This window comes from Marmota flaviventris, chromosome 13 (assembly GCF_047511675.1).
Source record: "Marmota flaviventris isolate mMarFla1 chromosome 13, mMarFla1.hap1, whole genome shotgun sequence".
Taxonomy (NCBI): Eukaryota; Metazoa; Chordata; class Mammalia; order Rodentia; family Sciuridae; genus Marmota; species Marmota flaviventris.
This window is the reverse complement of record NC_092510.1, coordinates 71457949-71483202: the sequence shown is the minus strand read 5'-3', so window position 1 is coordinate 71483202 and position 25254 is coordinate 71457949. Positions and strand designations below refer to the sequence as shown.

At 54.1% G+C, this 25254-nt stretch overlaps 1 protein-coding gene across 5 annotated transcripts in view; it reads left to right on the top strand.

Moving 5' to 3' along the window:
* Tbc1d2 (TBC1 domain family member 2) overlaps positions 1-24580 on the top strand; it is a 48508-nt gene extending 23928 nt beyond the window's left edge. For 3 of the 5 annotated variants that reach the window (XM_027930872.2, XM_027930873.2, XM_027930875.2), the window contains 8 exons: positions 7640-8026; positions 11985-12095; positions 13528-13721; positions 15018-15494; positions 19030-19150; positions 20967-21152; positions 22101-22222; positions 22869-24580. In XM_027930872.2, coding sequence (XP_027786673.2) covers positions 7640-8026; positions 11985-12095; positions 13528-13721; positions 15018-15494; positions 19030-19150; positions 20967-21152; positions 22101-22222; positions 22869-23076 — 1806 coding nt within the window. In that variant the 3' untranslated portion in view covers positions 23077-24580. Of the gene's footprint in view, positions 1-7639; positions 8027-10196; positions 10222-11984; positions 12096-13527; positions 13722-15017; positions 15495-19029; positions 19151-20966; positions 21153-22100; positions 22223-22868 lie in introns of those variants that run through there. The other 2 variants (XR_003582133.2, XM_071600768.1) reach the window with 2 other exon arrangements.
* The last annotated feature ends 674 nt before the right edge of the window (positions 24581-25254 follow it).

Below are 25254 nucleotides of genomic sequence, written 5' to 3'. Positions count from 1 at the left end.
AAGTGGGAGACCTGGGGGCCTCAGGAGCTGCCTCACTGAGAGCCCAGACTCGTCTTCCTCTGGGAGGAAGGCCTAAGCGTTTGTTGGAGCTTGGCCTCGGTCCCTTGCTGCTCCACTTACTGGCTGTAGCTCCGTAGCTACAGACTGGGGAGTTGTGGGGAATGTATTTTACTAACTGCTGGATATCCTCTCTTTCTTTTTTTCCTTTCTGCTCTGTTTTTGGAGAAAACAATCCAGAAAAATGCTCTATTTACCTAGTTTTGCTCCTTTCCTGCCTCAGAGCAGTGACCCCTGTGAGCAGATCTAAGGGGAACTGATAGAGGTTTCATTGCTGTAGGTCAGAGGTTGCGTTCAGTGAAGTAGCTGACAGTGGGAGAGGCTTGCTCTTTCCTCTGTTCCCAATTCATTTGTGTATTCACCAAGTCTTTCCTGAGGGCCTGTGAGATATGTGCAGTGTTGTCTGTGCTGGGAAAGAACAGCGAGAAGGACAGAGACCAACTTTACAGGACCTGTGTTTCATGGCAGGGACAGGCGTTGTGTTTAAACAAATCAATGCTCCAAGACATAATTAGAGCTTGTGAAATCCCCTCTGATGCCGCTGCGGGGCCGTGGCGGTGATGTGGGAACTCGGGTCTTCCTTCTGCCTCAGCCTCTCTTCTCCCCGCCATCTTGGTGTTCCTGTCATGAGGCTGCTTCGTGCTTCTGAGAGCCGAGAGAGCACTGAGCTGAACCGCAGCAGCTGCCTGCTCCCTGGACTAGCGCACTGAAGTCCCAGAGGGAGAGGCTCGGCCTTCCCCACATCTCCCCTTATTCCTGGACACACGGGCCACCGCCTTGGCCTAGCCTTTCTTTCTAAGGAATGATGAGTTGCTCGATGTGGCCCACAGGCCCTGGGAGGCTGGATGCAGTCAGGTTGGCCCTGGCTGCTGTCCCTGGAGGACTCTCCTTCCTTCCATAAGCAAAGGCAAGACTCTTGGAGGTTTGTAAGGGTTGCCCAGGCTGTGGACAACTCCCTGAAGTTCAGAGGGAAAGGTCACGAGGAAGTTGTTCAGGTCTTTTAAAAATCTGGATTTTTTTTTTTTTAAACTAGGTAACTTCCCAGTAAACCTCAGCTCTGTTCTGGGACAGGTGGTGGAGGGGACTGAACCTTGCGTGGCCTTCAATTGAGGATTGCTGTGCTCCAGCCTCCCCCGTGCACTTCATTCAGACTGGGTTCTGAGCACAGGCCTTCACATGAGACGGCACAGGCCCAGATTCTGGCCATGAGCAATGGCTCCAGCCTCTTTGCTCTTGTGTGGATGGAGTTGTAGCCATAGTTACTGGAGAGCCCTGTGTCTGGATCGGGAGGCCAGTGCCCGGCACCCTGCAGCTGCCCAGCAGAGGCAGCTGTGGGCTATTACTGCGTCATTCCTGGTCCTCAGCATTGATTCTTCTTGTCTAACAAGGAGCAGGATGCCCTGTAAGAGGCCCTGAGAAGGTGGCCAAGTGAGCCCATCAGGGCCTCCAGGAAGCATGCGCATGGGGCCAGAGCACTGACATGAGAGCTTGGGTCTCCATTCATTCCTGCCCCATGGACTTGGGTTTCACTTACAGCCCAGAGAGCAAAGCCAAAGAGGAGAAGGAGAGCAGGAGACCAGCTTATACTCAAGGGCAGACACAGGAAGGTGGGGCAGAGGGGACCTGACTCAGCCTCTGGGTGTCCAGCGGTTGCTCAGACACTACAAGCGCTGGGTGGGGACCTTGGGCCAGTTCCTCAGAGGGCAGGCAGCCCCTGGATTTCCCAGTGAGATGATTTCCTGTGTCTCTGTGGTAGGAAAGAAAGGAGTCTTGTACCACTAACTTCATGAAGATGGGCTGCCAGGGGTCTTAACCTAGTTCAGTCAGTCAGGAAGCCCTTGCCAATGTTGTTAGTGACCCTGTAAGAATTTGTATTTCAAACTCTGACGCTGCAGAGGGCAAATGAGGATCAAATCCCTACCCTCAGGGACCTCACTGTTCAGTGGGAAGAGATAATCTGAGCATATTAACGTCTGGCATCGACCATGGTGCCACCACAGTTCTGGGGCTCTCAGTGTGTCATCTCTAGTTCTCATGACAGTTACCATCTTTTCCTGAAGAGGAGGTCTGAGAGCTTCTACATGCCTGAGGCTTCGTGGGGGCTGGGCCAGGGTTTGGCTCTTGTTTGTCTGCCTCTGGAGCTTCTGACCTTTCACAAAGTCATGCTTGAGGGTCTAAGAGAAGCTGAGTGACTTGCCTGAGGTCACCCACAGGAAGAGCCAGAACTGGGGCCCTGGTCCTCTGCTCCAGGTCTGGGTGCCCCTCCCAACCCAACTGTGCCCCTCCCCCCTGTCTCATGGCCCAGGATTAGATGCAAAGGACTGCTCTTTGGAAAAAAATAAGTGTGCCCCTGCGCCTTCCTGGTGTCACATGGAACCATGGCAACTCTGATACCCAGGAAGCCATTATCTGTCCTGGCACCTGCAGGGCTGGCCCCATAAAGGTTCAGACTGCAGGAGTCGGTGCCAGGTGGCTGACTGGCCAGGTGACTAAAGCCTGAGGAGCTGCAGCCAGCCTGAAAGCCATCTGCTCTGGCAGGTGGCAGGCTGTTGTCCAGTGGTGTTGGCCATCTGTTCACTGCCAGGAAGGCTGAACCCCTCTGGGATTCTGTGGGGCCACCTTGGCTCTCTGGGATTACTTGGTAAAGACATAATTTAGGAAACGTGGTGGGGACAATGTGTGGCCCCTTTCCTGGAACTCCGCAGGAGACTTCAGAGTACTTGTCCCTGGCTGTGGGCTCAGACAGCCTCGGGGGAGGCTTGTGAAGCACCTTGGCTGTTTTTGCCTGGGGGGGACATACTTGCTTTCTTATACTTGGGGCAACTCTGCATGGAGCAGGGGGTCTTTATCTCCATCCTAGTTACAGGAAAACTAAGGTTCAGCCTGAGCCCCCCCCTTGTTAGAAAAGCCCTCATAGGTCTGGAATGGGGACTGGGGTTGGTCAGATTGGGGTTTTTGTTTATGCCACGCTACTGTACCTGAGATAGGTTGCTTTATTTAATTATTTATGGTGGCAGAATCCCAACCAGCGCAGGCCATCCCAATGGCAAGGGACAGGGAGCATTTGATGTATCAGTATCTCTTTTAGTCTCTCTCCCTCTTATAAAGCTTCCCAAATCCAGTCACAGGGGCTCCACCCTAATACTTTAGCTAATCCTATGCACCTCCAAAAAGCCACACGTGGAAATGCCACCCTCTTAATACCTCACCATAGGGATTAAATTTCAACACACATTCCCTGGGGACACTCAAACCATCCACGACCACAGCAGGATTTGAGGCCATGTGACTCCAAAGCTGGTGATACTTTGCCTGGTCTCTCTTGGACCCACCCACCTTAATTTTATTGATGAAAATATCAGTGCTTTAATAAAACAAAGGATTATTGTTTAAAGATAATTTATTGACTTTTAAAAATGTAAATAAAATGACAACTTGCAACCAGCACAGTGACATATTCCTGTAATCCCAGTGACTCAGGAAGCTGAGGCAGTAGGATTGCAAGTTCAAGGCCATCCTGGGCAATTTAGCAAGACCCTGTCTCAAAATAAAAAGGGCTGGAGATGGGGGCTGGGGCTGTAGCTCTGTGGCAAACCACCCTGGGTTCAATCCTCAGTACTAGAAATTAAAAAAAAAAAAAAAAAATATATATATATATATATATATATATATATATATATATATATATATATATATATTTTTTTTTTTTTTCCACCGCACACGAGACCTATATTTAACACAACATTTTAACTATTTTTTAGTGTACAGATCAGTAGTATTAAATATTCTTAAATTGGTTTTGTTTTGTTTTGCTACCAGAGATACTTACCTGCTAAGCCACATCCCCAGCCCTTTTTTTTTAAATCTGAATTTTGAGACAGGTCTCACTAAGTTGCTCAGGGCCTTGCTACATTGCTAAGGCTGGCTCTGAACTTGTGATCCTCGTGCCTCAGCCACCCGAGGTGCTGGTATCACAGGCATGCACCCCTGTACCTGGCTCACATTGTTGTACTACAGATCTTAAGAACTTTTTCATCTTGTAAACCAAAACTCCTAACCCATGAAACCATAACCCCCTACTTCCCATTTCCATTCCTGCAGCCACTGGTCCCCACCATTCCACTCTCTAGCTCTGTGGGGTCACACCAGTGGACTCATACAGTGTTGGACATTTGTGACTGGGTCATTTCACTTGGCATATTGTCCTCAGTGTTTCATTCATAACACAGCACATGTCAGAATTTCCTTCCTTTTCAAAGTTGGATAATATTCCCTTGTATGTATGCACCACATTTTGTTTACTCATTCATCCCTCAGTGAACACTTGAGTTGTTCCCATCTCTTGGGTATTTTGAATAATGCTGCCATGTTTGTGGGTTATTTTATTTTTCAAAAACAAAAAAACATGGCTGGGTGTGGTGGTGCATACCTATAATCCCAGCAATTTGGGAGGCTGAGTTCGGAGCATCCTGAATTCAAAGCCAGCCTCAGCAACAATGAGGCACTTAGCAACTCTGTGAGACACGTCTCTAAATAAAATACAAAATAGGGCTGGGGATGTGGCTCAGTGGTCCAATGCCCCTGAGTTCAATCCCCAGTACCAAAAAACAAAACAAAACAAAACAAAAAACAACCATGAAAGAAGTATTTCACCATGAAATCCATGAACTACAGAGCATGGAAAAGTGAAGGCTTCTAGATTAGGAGTTGGGCTCCTCACCCTTTTCCTATCTGGGCTTCAGGAACCCCGTGTGATAGCAAGGCCACTGGATCATAAGGTCCCCAGAACCTTGCTGGCCTCCTGCATCCATGATCCATTGCCACTCCTCATCTGCCAGGTCCTCCTGAGGCTCCTTCCCCCCCCCCCCCCCCCCGTTCCCTCCTTCCAGGCCCCTCTCGTTCTGGTGGAGGGTCCTGGGGGTGGGAGCAGAGCTCCTGGGCTGATACCCTGCCCTTAGATTGTGAGAGCCAGGTGGGAAATTAGGAGACAGCCAGATGTAATGAAATGACTTTAGATTCCACTCTCTCAAAATTAGAGAAAAGATACCCACTGGATCTGACCCAGAGCAAGTCTGAACAGTGGTGTCCAGTGAATTCACCAGGCAGTCACCCAAGGAAATCTCCAGATCTCAACTGAACCCGAAAATGTTCTAAGCTGCCAGCCATCCTGGAGCCACAGGAATGTTGATCTCTGTCACACAGTCCTGGGAAGCTGGCTGCTGCATTCTGAGCATTCCAGACATGCTGCTTTAGTGTGTAGGGCCATCCACCCCACCCCCCTGCCTTACCAAGGACTCTCACAGCTCTGAGCTGCTCTTCCCTTTTTCCAAGCCTCTACTCCAGCTCCCTGTGAGCTTCCTTCAGGAGGAGCCCCGTCTGGAAAGTTAGGTGGATGAATGGGGATTGCATTTTAAAAGTCTTACATCTGGGGCTGGGGTGGTGGCTCAGTGGTAGAGCGCTTGCCTAGCATGTGTGAGGCACTGGGTTCGATCCTCAGCACCATGTAAAAAAAGTCTTCCATCTTTAACTCCCCCATGCTGATCTCCCCTGTCAGCTCAGTCACCTCTCATCCTCTTTGTGCTCCAGGGCTTAGTTGAAGGCACTCTGCCACTCTGTAGAGTGTCTGAATGTCCCACTCCCAGCTCTGTGCCCCCACAAACACTCCTGCTCTCCTTTCTTGTAACAAATCATCCCATTGGTAGTTCCTCTTCCCTCCCACTCCCACCAGCCTTTGCAGTTCTTGGAGGTGGGAACTGTGACTGGCCCCCCTCTGAGCCCCTCCACCTGGCAACGGGGCGTGGCCCTGAGCACCTGCTTGAGAAAGGTTGGACGCATAGATGGATGAGTGGGTGGGTGGGTGGGTGGAAAAGAACCAGAGGAAGTCACAAGTACCGAGGTTTCAGAAGACTCAGCTAAGGGGGGCTTGCCATTAGCTTCTCAAATAGTCACAATATTTGGCAGTTTTCCTTCAAAATGGAATTACTCTTAGCGAATAATCCTATCCAGCTGATCCATTTGTTTAAAGACTTTGGCACAGGCACAGTGGATATAATCACTGAGAAAAGGCCATGGCTTGTGGGCCTGGCTGCGGGGCTGCCTGGCTGCTGGCATCCTGACCCTGGCCCTGGAGGAATTCACAGGCTCAAGTCCTAAGAGCTTAAGGCTGGAAGCCAGGGGAGCAGCAGACCTTGAGTTTCCACGTGAACAGCTGCTGAGGAGGGAATCAAGGCCTGTTTTTTCTGTACTTTCTAGCACTCCCTTATACCAGCCCTATGAGTGTCATTCAGTGGGCTCAGGGGCCCGTTACAAAAAGATTGAATGAGGTCCTCTGTGCATGTCTTTGTGCTGAGAGCCGTAGCTAAGTAGGAATGACGCATGGCAATTTCCTTGTCAGCCTACCCCATGTTGCTTAGAGGAAGGACTCTCCATTGTGGAAATGGGCTTGCCTTGGACCCAGGTCATTTGCAGTGACATTGCATGAATGTTTGAGAAAGGTGACCCTGCTCAAGGACCAGGGTGGATCCGGGTTTGGGGGGGATCCTGCTGGATTAGGGTGGGTCCAGGTTTAGGGTGTATCCTGCTGGGAATAGGGAGTATCCTGCTGCCTCAGGCGCCTGCCCGCTCCTTAAGTTCCCGTTGAGTTCTCGCGGGATTCAGAGAGTATTTGGGATGTAGAGTGCCAGTGGATTTCCCCCAGAACGTGCGTGTAGAGTGCCGGTGAGAGTTCGGGAATAAAGACTTGCTGTTTGAATCTACAAGGCTGTGAGTGGCTCGTGATTTTGTGCCCAGCCAGACTGCGGCAACTTTGTGTGGGAATTGCCAATGTATTTCCTCTCTAATGCTGTCTTGGTGATGCTATATTGAAAAGGATTGTGAGGCCTCAATACGGCATTGCAGTAAAGAATATCCTAGCTAACAATATCTGCCATGGGATGAGAGGGAAGAGTAATATTTTTGTGCCACGTAGCTGCTACCCCTGGTTTTATTACTGACTAAGCTTAGGCTTTGGAGTCTGCATGATTCAAGATTGAATTTCACTCTACTCTCCTGGGCCTCAGTTTGTTCATCCCTGAAATGGGCATGTATGAGTCAGATTATGGATTCAGCTGCTATAACAAAGAAGCCCATAGTATTCAGAGTTCTTTCTCTCTTGCACTATAGAATGGAGAGGTAGGTGAGCAGCTGTGTGTGCTAGGGGGCAGCTCTGCCGTCCTCATACCTCAGCTTATGGGTATGAGGTGACTTCTCATTCTTGCCATTTTCCAGCCGGAAGGAAAGGAAGGGGCACTGGCCCAGAGGAACATGTGTCTAGTGATTTCAAAGGTGACCTAGAAGGTGCCTACACACCTCAGTGCTCATTCCTCTTTTAGGCAGAATAGTCACTTGGCCACCTCCACCTGTGACTTCCTAGGAAGTGGTGTTTTGCTGGGGAGCTGTGTGCCCAACCAGCACTGTGCTGGACAGAGATGGGACAAGATGCCCAGGTACCTCTCAGGGTTGGTAGGATGGTGACAACATGTGCCCACCCCTGGCACCTGAGAAGCTTCCCCCAACTCAGAGATGGCGCCCTCTCCCTGCCCAGGAGCTGGTGAAGATCCTCCACAAGGCGCTGGAGGCCGCCCAGCAGGAGAAAAGGGCATCCAGCGCGTACCTGGCAGCAGCAGAGGACAAGGACCGGCTGGAGCTGGTGCGGCACAAAGTGCGGCAGATCGCAGAGCTGGGCAGGAGGGTGGAGGCCCTGGAACAGGAGCGCGAGAGCCTGGTGCACACGGCCAGCCTGCGGGAGCAGCAGGTGCAGGAGCTGCAGCAGCACGTGCAGCTGCTTATGGACAAGAACCAGGCCAAGCAGCAGGTCATCTGCAAGCTCTCGGAGAAGGTCACCCAGGACTTCACACGGCCCCCTGACCAGCCCCTCAGCACTGCCGACAGGGACTTCCTGGGCCAGCAGGAGAGGATGGAGCACCTCAAGGTAGGCCTCCCCCCACTCCCTGGGCCCCAGGAGGGCGGCTGATGGTTTTCAAGGTGGAGAAGGGCTCTCCCTCCGAGCATCTGTACCGGAAGTAGATGCTGATGGATACAATTTGACCCTTTCATGGTGACCTGGGCTGCAGAAAAGTGGGCATCTCTGATTATCAGATTAGAGATGAAAAAGCTCAAGACCAGCGAAGTCTGGGGCCCGGCCTGGATGGCCTTCTTTGGTGCCCTTCTGACGCCCCAGGGCCTCTCCCAGTACTCCTGTACTCACGCCGACTGTGGCTGGTTCGTGACCATTCTGCGTATGGGATCGATGGCGTGGCCTGTGCCAGTGCTGCCTGCTTTACTTGCATTGCCTCATTTTATCCTTGCACCAGCCCTATGAGAGGCAGTCACGCTCGGGCACCCCACTTTACAGATGGGAAGGCTGAGGCTGACAAGGTAAAGAAGCTCACCCAGACTCCTGAAATGGGGAGCTCACGTCTGCGGCCTGCTCCGCCTCCCAGCTTCTCTGCCTCTCTAGCTGCTGCCGTCTTCCCTGCCCCACCCTGCCTTCCCCTGCTCCGTCCCTGTCCCTTTCCCCAAGCTGTCCCAGTCCACGGGGACCAGCCCCAGCACCGGGGACAGGAACTTAATTTGAGTTGTGATGCCTGCCATGGGCTGCAGTCTCCTGTCTAGAGGGAATGACAGGTGCCACATGGACCCCAGGAGCCTGAGACTGGGAATAGGTGCTTCTAGGCCTACTGCTCCTAGAGGCAGCCATATAAAACCAGGGCCAGGCTTGCCCCGAGTGCTGCCCTTCAGAGCCACATGTTCTGCCGCCTCTATAACCTTGGAAAGTCCTGTGCTCCTGAATCAAGGAACTGAGGAATGGAAGGAGCGGGAGAAAGAAAGCAAAAGAAACAGGAAGCTTCCAAGAGAAGCAGTGGGCGTGTTGAACAGGCTCACGGCCCAGCTTTGAAGTGAGATGGCTAGTGTTGGAGTCCTGGCTCTGCCTCTCGCTAGCTGCATGGCCTGGAGCAAGTTCTCTCACCTCCGTGGAAAGTTCCATGCTGCCTCTGAAGGGCTGTTAGGAGGTAAAAGGAAGTGAACTTGCAACCCAGATTGCCTTCCCTGTCAGCAGAAACTGAAGAACCACACACCAGCTAGACCTGGAATCCCTCAGTGTGAAGCCAGAGTCTTTGGGATTAAAACAAAACCAGAGCTTTCAAACGCATATGAGCTGGACTGTGTGCATAGTGACCATAGTGAAGTGCTTCTGCCACGCCCTGCCCCAGCTCAGGGTCTTTGCGTCCATGGGGCCCACTGTTCAAGACCCGTGGAGCCGCACAGGGCTCAGAATCAGATCAGCTGCATCCGGTTTTCTCTGACTCACCTATGAGCCTGAGTGTGTCCCTGAGGTCATATCTTTAAGGAATTTAGGTCATCAGCGAGCCAGGTGCAACCAACTGCACATGTGAGTCACATTAATGTGATTATTACATCTGCCCATCTTTGAGTTTGGCCTCAGGGAGTATTTGCATTTCCTGCTGCTTAACCTGTGACAGTTGCTGAGGCTGCCTTTGAACTCCTCCTGCCTCGGCCTCCTGAGCCACTGGGGATATAGGTGTGCACCACCATGCCCAGCCACAAATGATGGTTTTGATGTGGTGGCTTACACCTGTAATCCCAGCCACTTGGGAAGCTGGGCCTCACAAATTCAAGGCCAGCCTTGGCCATTGATTGAGACCCTGTCTCAAAATTTAAAAGGGCTAGGAATGTGGCTCAGTGAGCATCCTCACATGCTCCCCCACCTTGGGAAAAAAAGGGGGGGTTGAATATCAAAGCTGGGAACTGGGGACAGTAACTGTGCCACCTCTTGAGTATCAGAGCTGGGAAGACTCAGCAATCTAGTTTGCCCTCTCATTTTCTGGTAGGGACAATGAGCTACAGAGAGGTGGGAGGACTGGTCCTGGGCCACACAGCATGAGGGGCAGGCATGCAGTGTGGACCCAGGTCTCCCATGCTGGCACAAGGGCCTTGCCCAGGGAGAATCCCAGGGTCCTCTTTCCTGCAAAGGCAGGGAGGCCACAGGGGCTTCCCCCCAGGCCCTCTCCTCCCCTTACTCTGCTGGTGAGTCCTGCGGCTCTTCTCTTCTCTGAGGTCTGTCTTTTTCCTCCCTACAGTTCTGAACCCAGGAGAGCATTCAAGGTAGGGTCACGAGCTGAATGGGAGGGTGCTGCCCAGTCGCCACCCCAGCCACTGCTGCTCCAAAGGTGCTCACACCACAGGCCACTCCGAGCACGTCCGCCCTCCCTAGAGCAGGAAATGGGGCACCTTATGTGACAAAAGCCCTATTTCCAAAGTCTTGAAAATACCTGTCAACAATTCTAGACCTGGGATGAGGAAGTGAAGGTCGCAAGGAAGCTGGGAGGGATATTGGACGCCATCCTGGCCAGAGTGAAGACCCTCCCAGCAGAGGGCCAAAATCATCTGGGGGCTGCCCATGGGGCCTGTCTCTGATGGCAAAGTGCCACAGGCCATGAGAAATGCTGTTCATGTCCCCATCACTCAGGGCCTGCCCAAGGTCAGCTCTGTAGCAGCCCCTTGGGTACTCCCCTGCAGCCCAGGGGGCAGCAGAGAGAAAGGCTGGGCCACAGCAAGAGTACCTGCGACTCATCAGTGATGACTGATGTGCGCAGTGTGTTTGAATGGCTTCTGGAACATCCTTCCTGGCAGAATAAAGACCAAGAACCACGGCTATAGCTCAGGTCCTGGGCAAACCTTCCCAAGACTTGCCTAGCCTCTCGCACACCCCGGCCAAGGGCTCTGGCTGCTTCCAGGGGACAGTGCAGAGGGAACCCTCTAGGCTCAGAGCCGTTCTTCACAGTGTTATTCAAAATCAAATACTAGCTCAAAACAGCCAGGGCCCAAATTTTAGAAACAACAGAAAGAAAAGGGTTGTAAGTAACTTGTGGTGTAGTTGTCCATCACTGAAAACAATCACTGGAGCTGGGCGGGTGGCGCAAGCCTGTGTCCCAGCTCTGTGGGAGACTGAGTCAGAAGGATCCTAAGTACAAGGCCACCCTGTCCCTTATGAGAACACTAAGGGGTCTGGGGTACAGCTTGGTGGTAAAGCACATGCTTAGTATGCTTGAGGCCCTGGGTTTGAGTCCCAGCACACACACACAAAAAAAGACTAGAAAACTTATAGAACAATATTTACAGTGACACTTCATGGTCACAAATATTTGATAAAATGCATTGCTTTTTAAAACAAATACTACTGGGGCTGGGGTTGTAGCTCAGTTGGTAGAGAGCTTGCCTCACACGCACAAGGCCCCGGGTTCAATCCCCAGCACCACCAAAAAACAAAACAAAGAAAAACAAAAAACGAAATACTACTGAGCACTTGCTGTGTTCTGTCCCCACATTTGGTGTTATCTGTGTGACCATTTAGCGTTCTCACTGCCCACAGGGGTGGTTGGTATTTGCCCTTTTACAAATGAGGAAACACAACAGTGTAGAGACCCTTCCAAGGGCTCCAGCCAGGCCTTGAACCCCAGCCTGGCCCCCCTTTCACCACAGCCTGCGGGGAGCAGGATAGAGAGGAGGCTCGGAGTGGTTCTGTCCTTCCAGACTTCCTTTTTTTCCTTCCTTTCTTTTTTCTTTCTTTTTCTTTTTTTCATACTGGGGATTGATCCAGGGATGCTTTACCACTGAGCTACTTTCCTAGTCCTTTCTATTTTTCATTTTGAGACAGGGTCTCATTAAATTGCTTAGGGCCTTGCTAAGTTGCTGAGGCTGGCCTCACACTCGCAATCCTCCTGCCTCAGCCTCTGAGTCACTGGCTCAGGGACCTGTGTCATCATGCCCAGCTTAGGTTTCCTTTTCTGTTGTCATTATCGGGATGACTCCTCAGGACCAGGAAGTATCCGTGGTCAACTCCTGAAATGCTGTGCTCTCTTCTCCAGGATGACATGGAAGCTTACCGGACCCAGAACCGCTTCCTCAACTCTGAGATTCACCAGGTCACCAAAATCTGGAGGAAAGTGGCTGAGAAGGAGAAGGCGCTGCTGACAAAGGTGCCAGGGGAGAGCTGCTTGGCCATCTCCATGCCCTGCCACCCTTCCAGTCCCCCTGCTGGCCACCCCCACTCATGCTCCTCCTTACCTGGCTGCCCTCCCTCTGGACTGAGCCCTTGTGAACAGTGTCCATTTCCTCCCCAGCCCCTGTGGTCTGGCTGACTTGAGCCACCCAGTCGGGATGCTTTGCTGGGCAGTTATGGGGAAGCGACATCAAAACCAATAAGCTTGGCTGCTGCCCCAAAGGGAGTGCAGACTATTGAGGGAGCTGAGCTCAGCTAGGACTCACAGACTCATGGGGCCCGGAGGTAGGAAGGTAAGTCAAGGAAGGCTTCCTGGAGGAGGTGTCTTCTGAGTGAGTCCTAAAGGCCAGTTGGTGTTATCCAGCAGTGCAGAAAGGCCTTCTAAGAAAGGAGACCTCGTGGTAAAGGTTTGTGGCCTGAGAGGCATGAAGCAGAGCTGAGGAGGATGAGACAAGGCTGAGTGGGTCTGAGTGGAGAGATCCTGGCCCAGACTGATGTTCTGAGAAGATGGCTGCGGCTGCTCGGCAAAGGGTGGGCTTCTGGAGAGGGCCTGGACACAGGGAGACCAGAGTCTCCAGCAGAAGTCCTGAGAAGGCCACTGGTGACAGAACACAGGAAGCAGTCAGGGGCCTGGGGTTGGGGAGCAGTTGTGGGAGCCGGGGAGCAGGAAGTTTGGGCAAGTGCTTGGAGCTGCCGACTGGCAGGGGTGCCGTGGACTGCAGCATCTGCCACAAGGCTCCCTGGTGCGCCTGTGGGACGTGGCGGCTCAGGTCTTGGCAGTACTCTGAGGCAGCTTTCTGCGTCCCCATCTCATAGCAACAGAAAACAAGGTCCAGAGAGGTCACCCGCCCTGCCCAGCACCATCTGGCTTGTACACATAGAAACAGGAATTCAAGGCCGGGAGGAGCGCGCAGAAAGACCTGAGGGGAGGGCGCTGTGTGTTGGAGGGATGACACCCCGTGGCACAGATGGCACAGGGTAGGGCCCTCCCAGCCACACCCCCTGCAGAGGGTTCTGTGCCCAGCCCCCGGGGAGGGTTTTGCTCATCAGCTCGACTACTCCCTCCAGAACCTGAGGCTGTCCCCACTGTGCACATGAACAAGCTAGGGCACAGAGAGGTTAAGTGACTTGCCACAGGCTGTACAGCTATTGGGCAGACCAGAATGGGACTGCAGGCTGCACTAGAGCCTGTCCATCCCTGCCCCAGCCCCGTCTTCTCTTTCTCTTGAGCCCAGCCCCAGGCCAGGCCCAGCCCTCTCCTGCTTCCCTTGCCTCCGTGCTCCCCCTGTACTCAGGCCCATCTTTCCCTTATGTGAAGGCCCATGAAGGGGAGGCTGGGCGAGGAGCTGGAAGGGCTGCTCTGCCCAGAGCTGAGCAGGGCACCTGACTGGCCGCCCCTCCCCTCACAGTGTGCCTACCTCCAAGCCAGGAACTGCCAGGTGGAGAGCAAGTACCTGGCTGGGCTGCGGAGGCTGCAGGAGGCCGCGGGGTTGGAGGCTGGCGAGTGCTCGGAGCTGCTGCGGGAGCTCATCCAGGAGGCGCTGCAGTGGGAAGCCAGTGAGGCCGCGGCTGATGGCGGCGGTGTGGAGCTGGGCCCTGTCAGGTGAGCCTGGCGGCTGCAGGACCAAGGACCCCGCTGCCTTGCTGCCAGCCCTGCTGACTGTGCACTGTGCAGTCGTGACCTCCTCTGGCTCCAGATGCACCATGCAGTGCCCGCCCAGGAGCAGGCTCAGAGGAGCAGCCCCTGCCCAGAGCTGCCGAGGACATCAGTGCAGCCCTCAGGGCTGCCTCCGAGCCCCAGGTCTGCCCTGGCCCAGCTTCCTCCCAGACATGTTGGTCAGAGGGGAGATAAGCCAAATCCTGGCTGAGCAGTGCACTCGGCAGTTACAGTAACAGACGTGGGTGTGACTCTGCTTACAGGTCCCTGAGGCTGTGTGGCTTACCCGCAGAAGCCTGGGCTTTTGAGCCAGACATGGCTCTATTAGGGGGTGGTGATGAGGATTGAACCCAGGGTCACCACCACTGAGCTACATCCCAGCCCTTTTAAATTTATTTTTGTAACAGGCTTTAAGTTGCCCAGGCTGGCCTGGAACTTGTAATCCTCCTGCCTCAGTCTCCTGAGTTGTGGGGATTGTAGGCATGTGCCACCACACCCAGCAGACCTGGCTCTCTTGCTCTTTGACGAGTCACTTAATCTTTCTGAGCTTCATTCTCAGCCCCTGTAAGATGTAGGCTGACTGTTGCTTTGCAAGATCATAAGACTGGCAGCGCTGGGGGCGGGGGGTGCACACCTGTAATCCCAGCGGCTCAGGAGGCTGAGGCAGGAGGATCAGGAATTCAAAGCCAGCCTCAGCAACTTAGCAAGACACTGTCTCAAAATTAAAAAAAAAAAAAAAATTAAAGAGGCTGGGGATGGCTCAATGGTTGAACTATTCTGATTCAATCCTGGGTATCCAAAAAAAAAATATATATATATATATATATATATATATCGACAGATAGCACCTGCAGGGCACATAGTAGGGGCAAATAAATGTTGAATAAATGAGAAGCTATCTGGCCCCCAGGTATTCCACCTCCTCCTGTCATTGGTGCAGTCTGTCCCCCTCTGTCCCCGAGCTCACTGGCTGGTGAAAGGTTCTGCTCCTTGGCCCCAGGTGCCTGAGGTCTTTGGAGGTCGTTGGAGGGTCTCCTGGGCACTACGTACCAGGCACTTCTAGGACCTCACCGGGTGTTCAGGAGGCAGAGCAGGGCAGTTTGGGAGGGGTAGAGGGGCCTGCCCTGCCCTGAGGGCCGAGCCTCAGTGAAGCTGGGGAGGAACCTGGCCCAGCACCCCCACCCACCCCTTGTCCAGGGACAGGCCCTGCAAGGTGTGGCTGATGTGGGTCTTTCCCGGCAGTGAGTATGACGAGTACGGCTTCCTGGCAGTGCCCGACTATGAGGTGGAAGACCTGAAGCTGCTGGCCAGGATCCAGGTGCTGGAGGTGCGCTCCCACCACCTGCTGGCCCTCGACGCTGTGGAGCGGCCACTGCGGGAGCGCTGGGCGGCCCTGGGCCAGCTCGCGCCCTCTGCAGAGCTCAAGCAGCTGCTGCGGGCGGGAGTGCCCCGCGAACACCGGCCCCGCGTCTGGAGATGGCTGGTCCATCTCCGTGTCCAGCACCTGCACACTCCTAGCTGCTACCAGGAGCTGCTGAGGCGAGGCCAGGCCTGCGAGCACCCTGCTGCCCGCCAGATCGAGCTGGACCTGAACCGGACCTTCCCCAACAACAAGCACTTCACCTGTCCCACCTCCAGCTTCCCTGACAAGCTCCGCCGGGTGTTGCTGGCCTTCTCCTGGCAGAACCCAGCCATTGGCTACTGCCAGGGCCTGAACAGGTGAGCCTCTGGCGGTCGGGCACACCCTTTGCCTTCAGAGCACTGCTGACTTTTCAGGGCCTCCCAGAAACCCTGAGAAGCCCGGGAGGCTGGCCCTCACTGGACACATAGGGACGGGCAAGTGAGAAGACATGTTTAAAACAGATGGGTCAGAACACAGGTCCCTGTCCTGTGCTCTCCGATTTGTGCTCAGGAGATGCCACTCACATAGAGCCATCAGGAGTGGTCCCCTGGAGTGTACAGTGAGGGCCCAGCTCACATATGACAGCCCTGGCCAGGTCAGGGAGCATTATACAAAACCCACGCAGAGGAGCCCAAGGAAGACGGAATTTATAAATGGTACAGGGGAAGCTCGGGGAACTGGAGGAAGAGGACAGAGCTGAGGATAGATGGCCCAGCAGGGGCGCAGCGCTACAGAAGCCCAGGCTGGCACTCGTCCAGTATTGCCTGGAATGCCCTCCCCCAAGGCCATGTGGCCCCTGCACTGCCCTGCAGCTGCAGGGCCTCTGGCCCCCACCCCACTCTGCCTTCGGCCCCACCCCTCTTGGCAGACCTACTCATTCTTGGGGCATTTACAGCCCATCGAGGTCGTCAGAGTGGAGCACTAAGTTGTGGGCTACAGCGAGTCTTCCCACCTTATACCCTGTGCCCTTAACCCTCATGCCCAGGACCTGCATCCCAAAGAAGGAATCTGAATGGCGCAGCATGCATTACTTTCCATTTCTGGTCTAATTAGCAGGGGAGAGGAGAGAGACTGGGGATGAGGATGGGCCCTGGTTCATAGGGCTGTCTTCTCCACAAGTGGAAGGGGACTTTCATGAACACTACATACCTCCATAGAAATTGCATAGTCTTGAAGATTTCCCAAAGCAAATTTTGACTCAATTTCATTTAAACACACACATGCTTGAGTAAAATTTGCAAAAGCCATTCTGCTCTATTTTTTCTGAATAGGTGGTGTGTGGCATTTATTTAACCCAGAATTGACATTCGGAGTGTCCTTAACTCAAATTTGAATGGCTCCCAAGAGCACATGTTTTCGATACTCTTATTCCACCCTAAATTTAGGTAAAATTGAGCATGGATATGTACAATTACTGGGAATTCAGAGCTAAGCTCCAACAGGAATGCCTCTTAATTTAAGCCTGAAATTCGTGTTATTCTGCATGTCTGCTACAGGTGATGTCTGTAGAAATTCTACTCCTTCATCAACAGCTGAGCAAAAGCCTGTATATTTTTTATCTGTGTGAACATGTTGAAATCTAGGAGGAACAAAAATTGCAAAGCCTTTTTAAGAGCAGCTGTGCAGGGAAATGGAAGCCATGGGATTTGTACAAATAATGATTTTCCCATTTCTTAGAAAGGTCAGGTAGGAAGCAACTTACTGAGGGTGCTTACATACCTGACATCACTTAATCCTCATGGAAACCTGAAGTGGGCACTGGTGCCCCCATTCTCCAGGCAAGTCAGGGAAGCTCAGAGAAGCTGAGTCACCTGCCCAGAGCCTCACCATGCCTGGCATCTGGGCCAGCTCCAACCCCGGACACCCACACCCAGTCCTTCCCACAACCCACCCTCATTCAGAGTGGGAGCTTTGGCAGGCAGTGGGCTGGTGCCACCCTGAAACATTTTTTCCTGATCCGATGTGACCTCTATGAGAAGCAATTAGCCATATACAGGCTATGGTGCTCTGGGGTGCAATGTGTGCCAAAGCAGGAAAAAGTACAGGAGCCAGGGGACCTTGAGATCAGCACACAGGAGAGAAGCTCCCCCTGTGGAAGGAGGTGGCACAGGCTGCTTCTAGAAAGCAGATGGGAACAACTGAGGCCAAAGAAGAGGGAGACGCCCAGAGGGTACTTTTTACTATCTCTGTCTCTGCTATTTTTACTTAAATTTGATATGTAAGCACAGATAGTTGGTATTCATGCAAATATTTGTGCTGTTGCTTTAACTAGAAAGTTAAGTGTATTAGAAAGGGCCTGTTCTACTATGGAAAGTGCAGTGTGTTCCTTTGGAGGCCCGAATCCCAAACTGCAGACCCCTTACACTTGCCTGAGTTGCCATCTAGCGGCAGCAGTTGGAAATGCATGTGTTGTGCCACCACGCCCCACCCCCACCCCATGTCTCAAAGATAACATCCTGCTTCTAAGGCAACAAATCCAGCCGGTTTAGACGGTGAAGATAGAACACGGTGATTTAATGCCAATTTAGAGCAAACATTTTAAAGCCATTTCCCTGTGAAAAATAAGTGGAATCCTTCCAAAGTAGCTTGCTCTTTCCCCTTTGGCTCATTTCCCCTTTGCAGGCCTCCTTGGGCCCTGAGAGCCTGAGGGTGGAGCCCTGCTGGAGTCTGAGCAGTGAGCAGCCCAAGTGGGGACCAGCCTCAGGTAACTGGCTTTCTAATGTGTGCTGTGAGAAATTCTAAGCTGGCACTGGCAGCCAGCTCCTGGACTGAGGACACTCTGAGTTGGTGGGCTGGATGTTGGGATTCCTGGGTTCTCTTCCTGCTCTATCATCAGCCGACTGTGATCTCGAGGCATTCTCTTTTGCTTTCTGGGTCTCAGTTTTCCTATCTGTGAGTAATGAGTTTGTCTTGACCAGAGAGAGCCAATAGGAAACTGCTGCTGGAGGCCTATCTTGAGGCAGTCTCTAAGGTAGCTTCAACTCAGGGGGAAAGAGTGCCCTGATCAATTAGTTATGTCTGCTCTGGACATCGGCAAGGGGAATGTTGCCAAGATCTATTAGTTATGTCTGTCCTGGGCATGGATAAAGAGAATGGTGGCAGACATACCACATATTTGCTATCCCAAACACTGGGAAAGGAGAAAGGTTTTCTTTTTTCTTTTGAGACTCATCCTTGTTTCTAGAAGTCCTGAATCTCAAAAGAAGGTGGAGGTCATAAATCCAGTCTAGTGAGAACCCAGGGAAGCATTACTAGTGGCACAATGATATGGCTCCATGGCCCACAGTTACTCTGGGTTGGTTAAAGTGACACAGGGTCTCATTGCAGGATTCCCCAGAGGCTTTCTGAGATAGTGTACATCATAAGCCCCCAAAAGGGTAGCATTCCCCAGGTGGTTTTGAATACTGGACCTTGTATTTATGTAGCATCTTAGGAGAACAGGAATCCAAGGAGGACAGTAGGGAAGTGTAACTTGGATTGGTCCTGGATGCAGCCTGCAAGCAAAAATGGAGAAGCAGGAAGACTTCCCTGCTCAGCCCTGGGGGCTTGTCCCTCTTACCAATGGTGTCACTTGAGCCTCCTGAGAGGGGGTGGTCCAGGAGAGAAGGACTGTGCAGTGCACTGCTGTGTGCCAGGCAGCACCAAAGACAGGCTTCTCAGGGGCCATGGCCCGGAGGTGGGTTTCTTTATCACCTTACAGAGTGCGAGGCCGAGGCTCAGGGAGGTTCGCACACTTGCCAGCGTCTCAGAGCTTGAGAACATGGAAGTGAGGGCGGCCAGCATGTTAGAGCCCACAGCGTACCAGGCCCTGGGCTGGGCGTTGACCGTGTCACCTTGCTCATCCTTGCTCAGGCTGGCCGCTGTGGCTCTGCTGGTGCTGGAGGAGGAGGAGAGTGCCTTCTGGTGCCTGGTAGCCATCGTGGAGACCATCCTGCCAGCCGACTACTACAGTAAGACGCTGACAGCATCCCAGGTGAGAGGGAGGGAGGGGACATGGCAGCCATGCAGAACAGTGCCCTTGAGTTGCTCCTGTGAGTCAGTTGGAAATCTCCGGCCTCCATTTCTCCACCTGCACGGTGGGCCAATATCCCTTATCTGGGACGCAGGGCGGTTCCAGCCTGAAGAACTTTGGGGATTCTGCCCAGAGGACAGACTGGTATGAGTCCAGTGGTGACATCATGTCACTGGAAGAGGAAGAACAGACCTAGTTTAATTTTCCATTTGCCAGTCAAATTTCAGAACACAGCAGGGCTTCGTGGCACATGCCTAGAATCCCAGCTACTTGGGGGCCAGAGGCAGGAGGACTGCAGGTTCAGGGCCAGCAAGGGCAACTGAACAAGACCCTTAGGAACTTGGCAAGACCATGCCTCAAAATAAAAATTTCAAAAGGGCTGGGGATGTAGCTCAGCGGTAGAGTGCCTGCCTAGCATGTGCTAGGTCCTGGGTTCCATCTCCAGTACTGGAAAAAAGAATTCAGAACACAGTTCAGCAGGATGGGGGTGATGGTGACCATTCCTGCTCATGCTCATCACTGTCCACTGAGCAGCATGGCTGCCTCCACTGTCCTGTTACACCTCTACTGCCCTCTGGCCCTGTGGTCAGGCAGAACAGGGTCCAGAGCTCTGCCCGTGGCTGATCTGCTGTGCTGCCTTGGCACATAACGTCACCTCTCTGAACCCCAAGCATGCCTGCTCTAGAATGGGAGTAAAGTTGCTGCTAGGGCTTGTTAAGAGGCCTAAGTGCAAAGTCATTCCAAGCCTCCCCACCCTCTGCCGGCCTTGCCCACTGCTCACCTCCAATCTGGACTCTGTCTATGTGTACTTCCTTCCCCTCCTTTCCTACTTCCATCTCTGGAGGGCGGGACCTTGGCGGCTCAGGGACAGCTCTCAGGAGAGGAGTGAGGCTGGGAAGTCAGCAGGGAGGTGGGGATCAGATAGGGATTGCACTGGACTGTGTGGGAGGGAGGCTGGCCGAGGAGTGGCTTCAGCGGTCCATTATTCTCTCAGATAATGACAGGGTGGCTCACTTCTTGATGCCCTCTGGGATCAGGCTCCTCCTAGCTCCCTATTTCGCTCTCCCTGGCCTGGGGCTTGTTACCTCATGGTTCCAGGGGCTGCGGCACCCCTTGGCCTGGGTGGAAGAAGCAGAAAGGTGGGCAGCGGAGCTGGCTCCCCCTGGGGCGTTAGAGCACGGGGTCTCAGGTGGCCCCTCACTGGGGCAGGGGCTGGGAATGTGCCATACTTTACTTCCACGTCTCAGCATCTCTGAAATTAAGGTGGCTTGTGTCACAGGGTCAAGTTTGCTTTTTCTTTTTAATTTCTTGCTATGGAGAATTTCCCATATTCAGAAAAAGAGAAAAGAACACAGTGTGTCCAGGGCCTGCTCTCCATATCTGTCAACCCAGAGGGCCAGTGTTGTCCCCTGTCCTCCACCCACGGCTCTTGCTTTGACGGTCCTGGAGGGGACCTCAGCGGTGTGCCAGTTCATCCATGAGTTTCTCTGAATCACCAGGAGGGTCAGCTGGACTTGGGGTGGCCAAGAACTGGCCATCCCAAAGACCTCCATTGTAAAGCCTGATGCTCCAACCAAGTGACCCTGGCCTGTGTTGGGAGCAGCAGGTGATGTGCAGCTGCCCCTGGGTCCCAGCTCCCCAGGTGCTCGGTGCTGGTCAGGGCAGGGCCGCTCAGCACCCCAGGCTTGCTGTGGACAGCCTGGGTCTGAGGGGCCGGGAGGAAGGGAGGTGGCCATTTCCCCAGGGTGCCAGTGATGGCCCTCTCACTGCCTTCCAGGTGGACCAGCGGGTGCTGCAGGACCTCCTCTCAGAGAAGCTGCCCAGGCTGATGGCCCACCTGGGGCAGCACCGCATCGACCTCTCCCTCGTCACGTTCAACTGGTTCCTCGTGGTCTTTGCAGACAGTCTGATCAGTGACATCCTCCTGCGGGTCTGGGACGCCTTCCTATACGAGGGGACCAAGGTAGGCGCTGCTGGGCCCGAGCCGGTCCCGCCCCGCCCCCCTCTGTCTTGACTCTGCCCTTGGAGAAAGGAAGACAGTGTCCACCTGGCAGGACTGCTGGGGACAGCTGAGGGCGTGGCTTGTAAATCGTGAAGTGCTGTAGCGCCTGAGGGAAGGGGCACTTCTGCCTCTGAAGATGCGCCCTGAGGTTGCCCAGTCGCTCCCTGAGAGGGCGCCCAGCATGACCAGGGATGCACATCCCCTGCCTGTCACCCAGACCCCTCCTTCCTTCTTCCTGTGGACTGAGCCCTGCACTGAGAGTGGAGCCTGGGTCTGGGCCAAGCCCTGCCCTGACCCTGTGAGGAGACCAAGGACAAACGCCCACCTCCCACAGACCCATCTAACAACACAGTTTGGGTTTTTGTTTTGTTTTGTTTTGTTTCACTGGGGATTGAACCCAGGGGCACCTTACCACTAAGCTACATCCCCAGCCATTTTTTTATTTTTAGCCGTTTTTTATTTTTTATTTTGAGACAGGGCCTCACTAAGTTACTTAAAGGCTCACTAAGTTGCTGAGGCTGGCCTCGAACTTTTGATCCTCCTGCCTCAGCCTCCCTGAGTTGCTGGGATTACAGGTGTGTTACCATGCCACACACTACTGTATTCGCCCTGAGAGGTCCACCAGACGCAGTGCATTGCCTGTCTTGGGGAAGTCCAGAGGTAGATCTGGAACTTCATCCAGATCACGCTGGGGCCTCACCCGCGTCATCCAAATCCCTGCCTTTGAAGCTGTGCCCTGCTCGGGGTCCTCAGCCTCCCTCACTTCCTGTGTCTACCCCCATGTTGTGCCACTAGGCCTCCCTCTCTGCAGCCTGCCCAGGGATTCCAGGCTGCCTGGCCTCTGGGTTTCCTCCCTCTGGGGATTCTGGCCCATGCCATGCCATACCTGAGCCCCTGCTGTGCCCCCAGGTGGTGTTCCGCTATGCCTTGGCCATTTTCAAGTACAACGAGGAGGAGATCCTGCGGCTGCAGGACAGCCTGGAGATCTACCAGTACCTGCGCTTCTTCACCAAGACCATTTGCAACAGCCGGTGAGGGTCTGCCCCTGCCCCCAGGCGGTGACTCTGGTCCTCCGTCATAGGTTAGGTGTCTGGAGGGAAGTCCTGGACCCTTCATGATCCATCCCCTTAACCTGGCCTTCAGACTCTCCATGCAGCTTTAGGTGGTGTGTGTGCTGAGGATCGCGCTGGGGCCTCACCCGCGTCACCCAGGTGCTCTGCCACTCGGCCCCAGCCCAGTCTCAGTGCTGGCCCACCTTTCCCTCCCTGAGCACCCGGGCCTGTGAATCTAGAAAGCAGATTATTTGAGTTTCCAGAACAGCCCTGCCTCTAGGCTTGTGCCCTGCATGCTTCTGTTAGAATGCCTCCGTGCCACCTCCCCACCTTGCAAAGCACCTCCCCTCTGCCTGTCAGCTTTCATTCACTCTTCAAAATTCAGCTCACCTGTCACCTCTTCAGGATGCCTTCCCCTGCCAACCCCTCCTGCTGGGCGAGGTGCCTCTGAGGTTCCTCCCTGTGGGTCAGTTCTCTCTGGGTGGAAAGGGCTTCTCATGTTTCCTGCCTGCAAGTCACACTCCCCAAGGGCAGGCCCAGGGCCCCTGTGGTGGGAAAGGTGTCCGAAGGTCCCAGAACAGGCCCAGCAGGCCGCACAGCTGAGCTGACTGTGTGCCCCTCTCAGGAAGCTGATGCACATCGCCTTCAGCGACATGAACCCCTTTCCCATGAAGCAGCTGCGGCAGCTGCGGGCAACCCACCGGGAGCGGCTGGAGGCAGAGCTGCGGGAGCTGGAGCAGCTGAAGGCCGAGTACCTGGAGAGACGGGCGTCCCGGGGCAGAGCAGTGACCGAGGGCTGCGCCAGTGAGGATGATGGGGACGGGGACGCCTGACCTGGCCACTCCCCTACGCAAAGCCTTTTCACCCTTACGTGCAGCCCCCTGCAGGCCTGGCAACCCCTCAGCCCCATCACCATGTGACCTTCTTTCACGGACGCGCACCAGGGAGGCCATGCGCTTCTCACCTCCCCACAGAGCAGGCCGGTGGGCAGGCCAGCGGGATAGTCTTCGTGGTGCCGCCTTGGGCCTCCTCTAAGTTATATCTATAAACCAGTGTTTGTGCTGGAAACCACCCACAAGCTTTGGGAGTCACATACTTCTCAGTGTCCAGTTGTTCTTGGTGGGGCCCCGGGGGCCCGGGTTTGCCACCCCCAGCCTTTCAGCTGCTGTTCCAAGGTGACCCTGCAGGGCACGTCTCCTGGTTCCTGCGGAGCTTGGGGCCTGAGTCATGAGGACACCTGTCTTTCAGGAAAGCAGATCCCTGTCAGTGCCCACCAGGTCTGTGTCTAGGCCACCCCCCATACCAGGGTCTGGTTTCACAGCCTGCACCTGGATCCTTCTTTCTTCTTTTGCGGTGCTCCCCGGAAGAGCTCTTCTGACCACCGAGGGGATCTGGCCATAGGGGCTGGGCAGAAGCCCTTGTACACACCCACTCTGACCTGCTGCTGCCTCTGCTACTGTCGGCTTTCCTGCAAAGGTAGCTGGGGGGGGGGGGGGAGGGTGGTGGCAGTGGCCCTCCACCAAGCCTCCGGTCCCCCAGGGCAAGGCTGCTCCACACTGCTGACCGCTGAGCTCAGGGCTTCTGTGCTTCGTGGTCCCAGGCTCATGGTCAGCTCTTCCCAGCTTTCCCAGGTCTTTCTCAGCAGACACACACTGTCCCCACCCAAGGCAGGGACGGAGACTGCACACGGGTCACAGTTCATTTCTCAGCAGCACCTGTGATCATGCGGGCAGAGTCTTGGGCCTGGCTCTCCAGCGCCTGCTGAGGCACTTTACCACCAGTTTCCATGGAATGTGCTGGTGGGGGGGCAGGGTCCTGGCAGCATCCTGGCAGGTAAGGTCGGTCACCAGGCTGGCGAGGGAGCCAGGAGGGCAAAGGAGGTGCTGCTGGTGTTCTCACAGAGAAGAGCCCCCAGCCCCAGCCAGTACCCCCAGGGAAGGAAAGCACCCGAGTCCGCGTGCTCTGCTGAGTCCGCTGAAACTCACGTTCCCCCTGCAGCAAAAAAGAACACACTGGTCTCTCTACCCCATACCGCTGCGGCACCATGGAGGACATAAGCTGTGTACAGCCCATCCGCTGGCCAGAGTCCCCAAGGTGCTGGGCAGGACAGACTCACGGGGACAGTACACACAGGTACATGGAATTCATGGATAACACTGTCTCCTCCCTCATCTGGAACTCAAAGGCCCATCCAGAAAGTGATGTGCTGACCTTGCTGGAGTCAGAAGAGGCTCGGAAGCTTTGCTGAACTTGCTGCTGGGCCCCGGTACCTACTACTTGGCCGATGGTTGGCAACTGTTAAATAAAGCATTTGTATTGTATATTTAAAAAACACAAGCAGGGCACGGCAGCGCACGCCTGTGATCTCAGCAGCTTGGGAGGCTGAGGCAGGAGGATCAGGAGTTCAAAGTCAGCCTCAGCAACTTAGTGAAGCCCTGAACAATTCAGCAAGACCCTGTCTCTAAATAAAAAATAGAAAAGGGCTGGGGATGTGACTCAGTAGTCAAGCACCCCTGGGTTCAATCCATGGTACCCCCCCAAAAACCCCACACCCCCCAAAAAAACCCACTGATCAGGCGGAGGGCTGCTGCTCCCTCTTGTCCTCCATCCCTCTGCTTTCCCATTTCCCCCTCCAAACCTCCCCTTTCCACTCCCATCGGAGTTGGGGCTCTGCACAGAGCTGGGAGCCCCAGCTCTTCTCCCAGCCTGGAAAGGTGGGTGTGCTCTGCATTGGGCCAGCTCTGTCGCCTGTTTCCTTTCTGGCTGCATCTTAGAATCCCCTGTGTAGATTTTTTTAAATTGGGGGCTGGGAATGTGACTCAGTGGCAGAGCACTTGCCCAGCATGCCCAAGGTCCTGGGTTCCATCTGAATTACCACACAAAACAAAAACAAATTTTAAAACAACGTGGGTTCTAGACCCTAGACGCAGGTTGTTGTGGAGCCTGGGTGGTCCAATACACTGGGAGCATCCAGACCCCTGGACAGTGAGGACCGGCTACTTCCTTCAGCC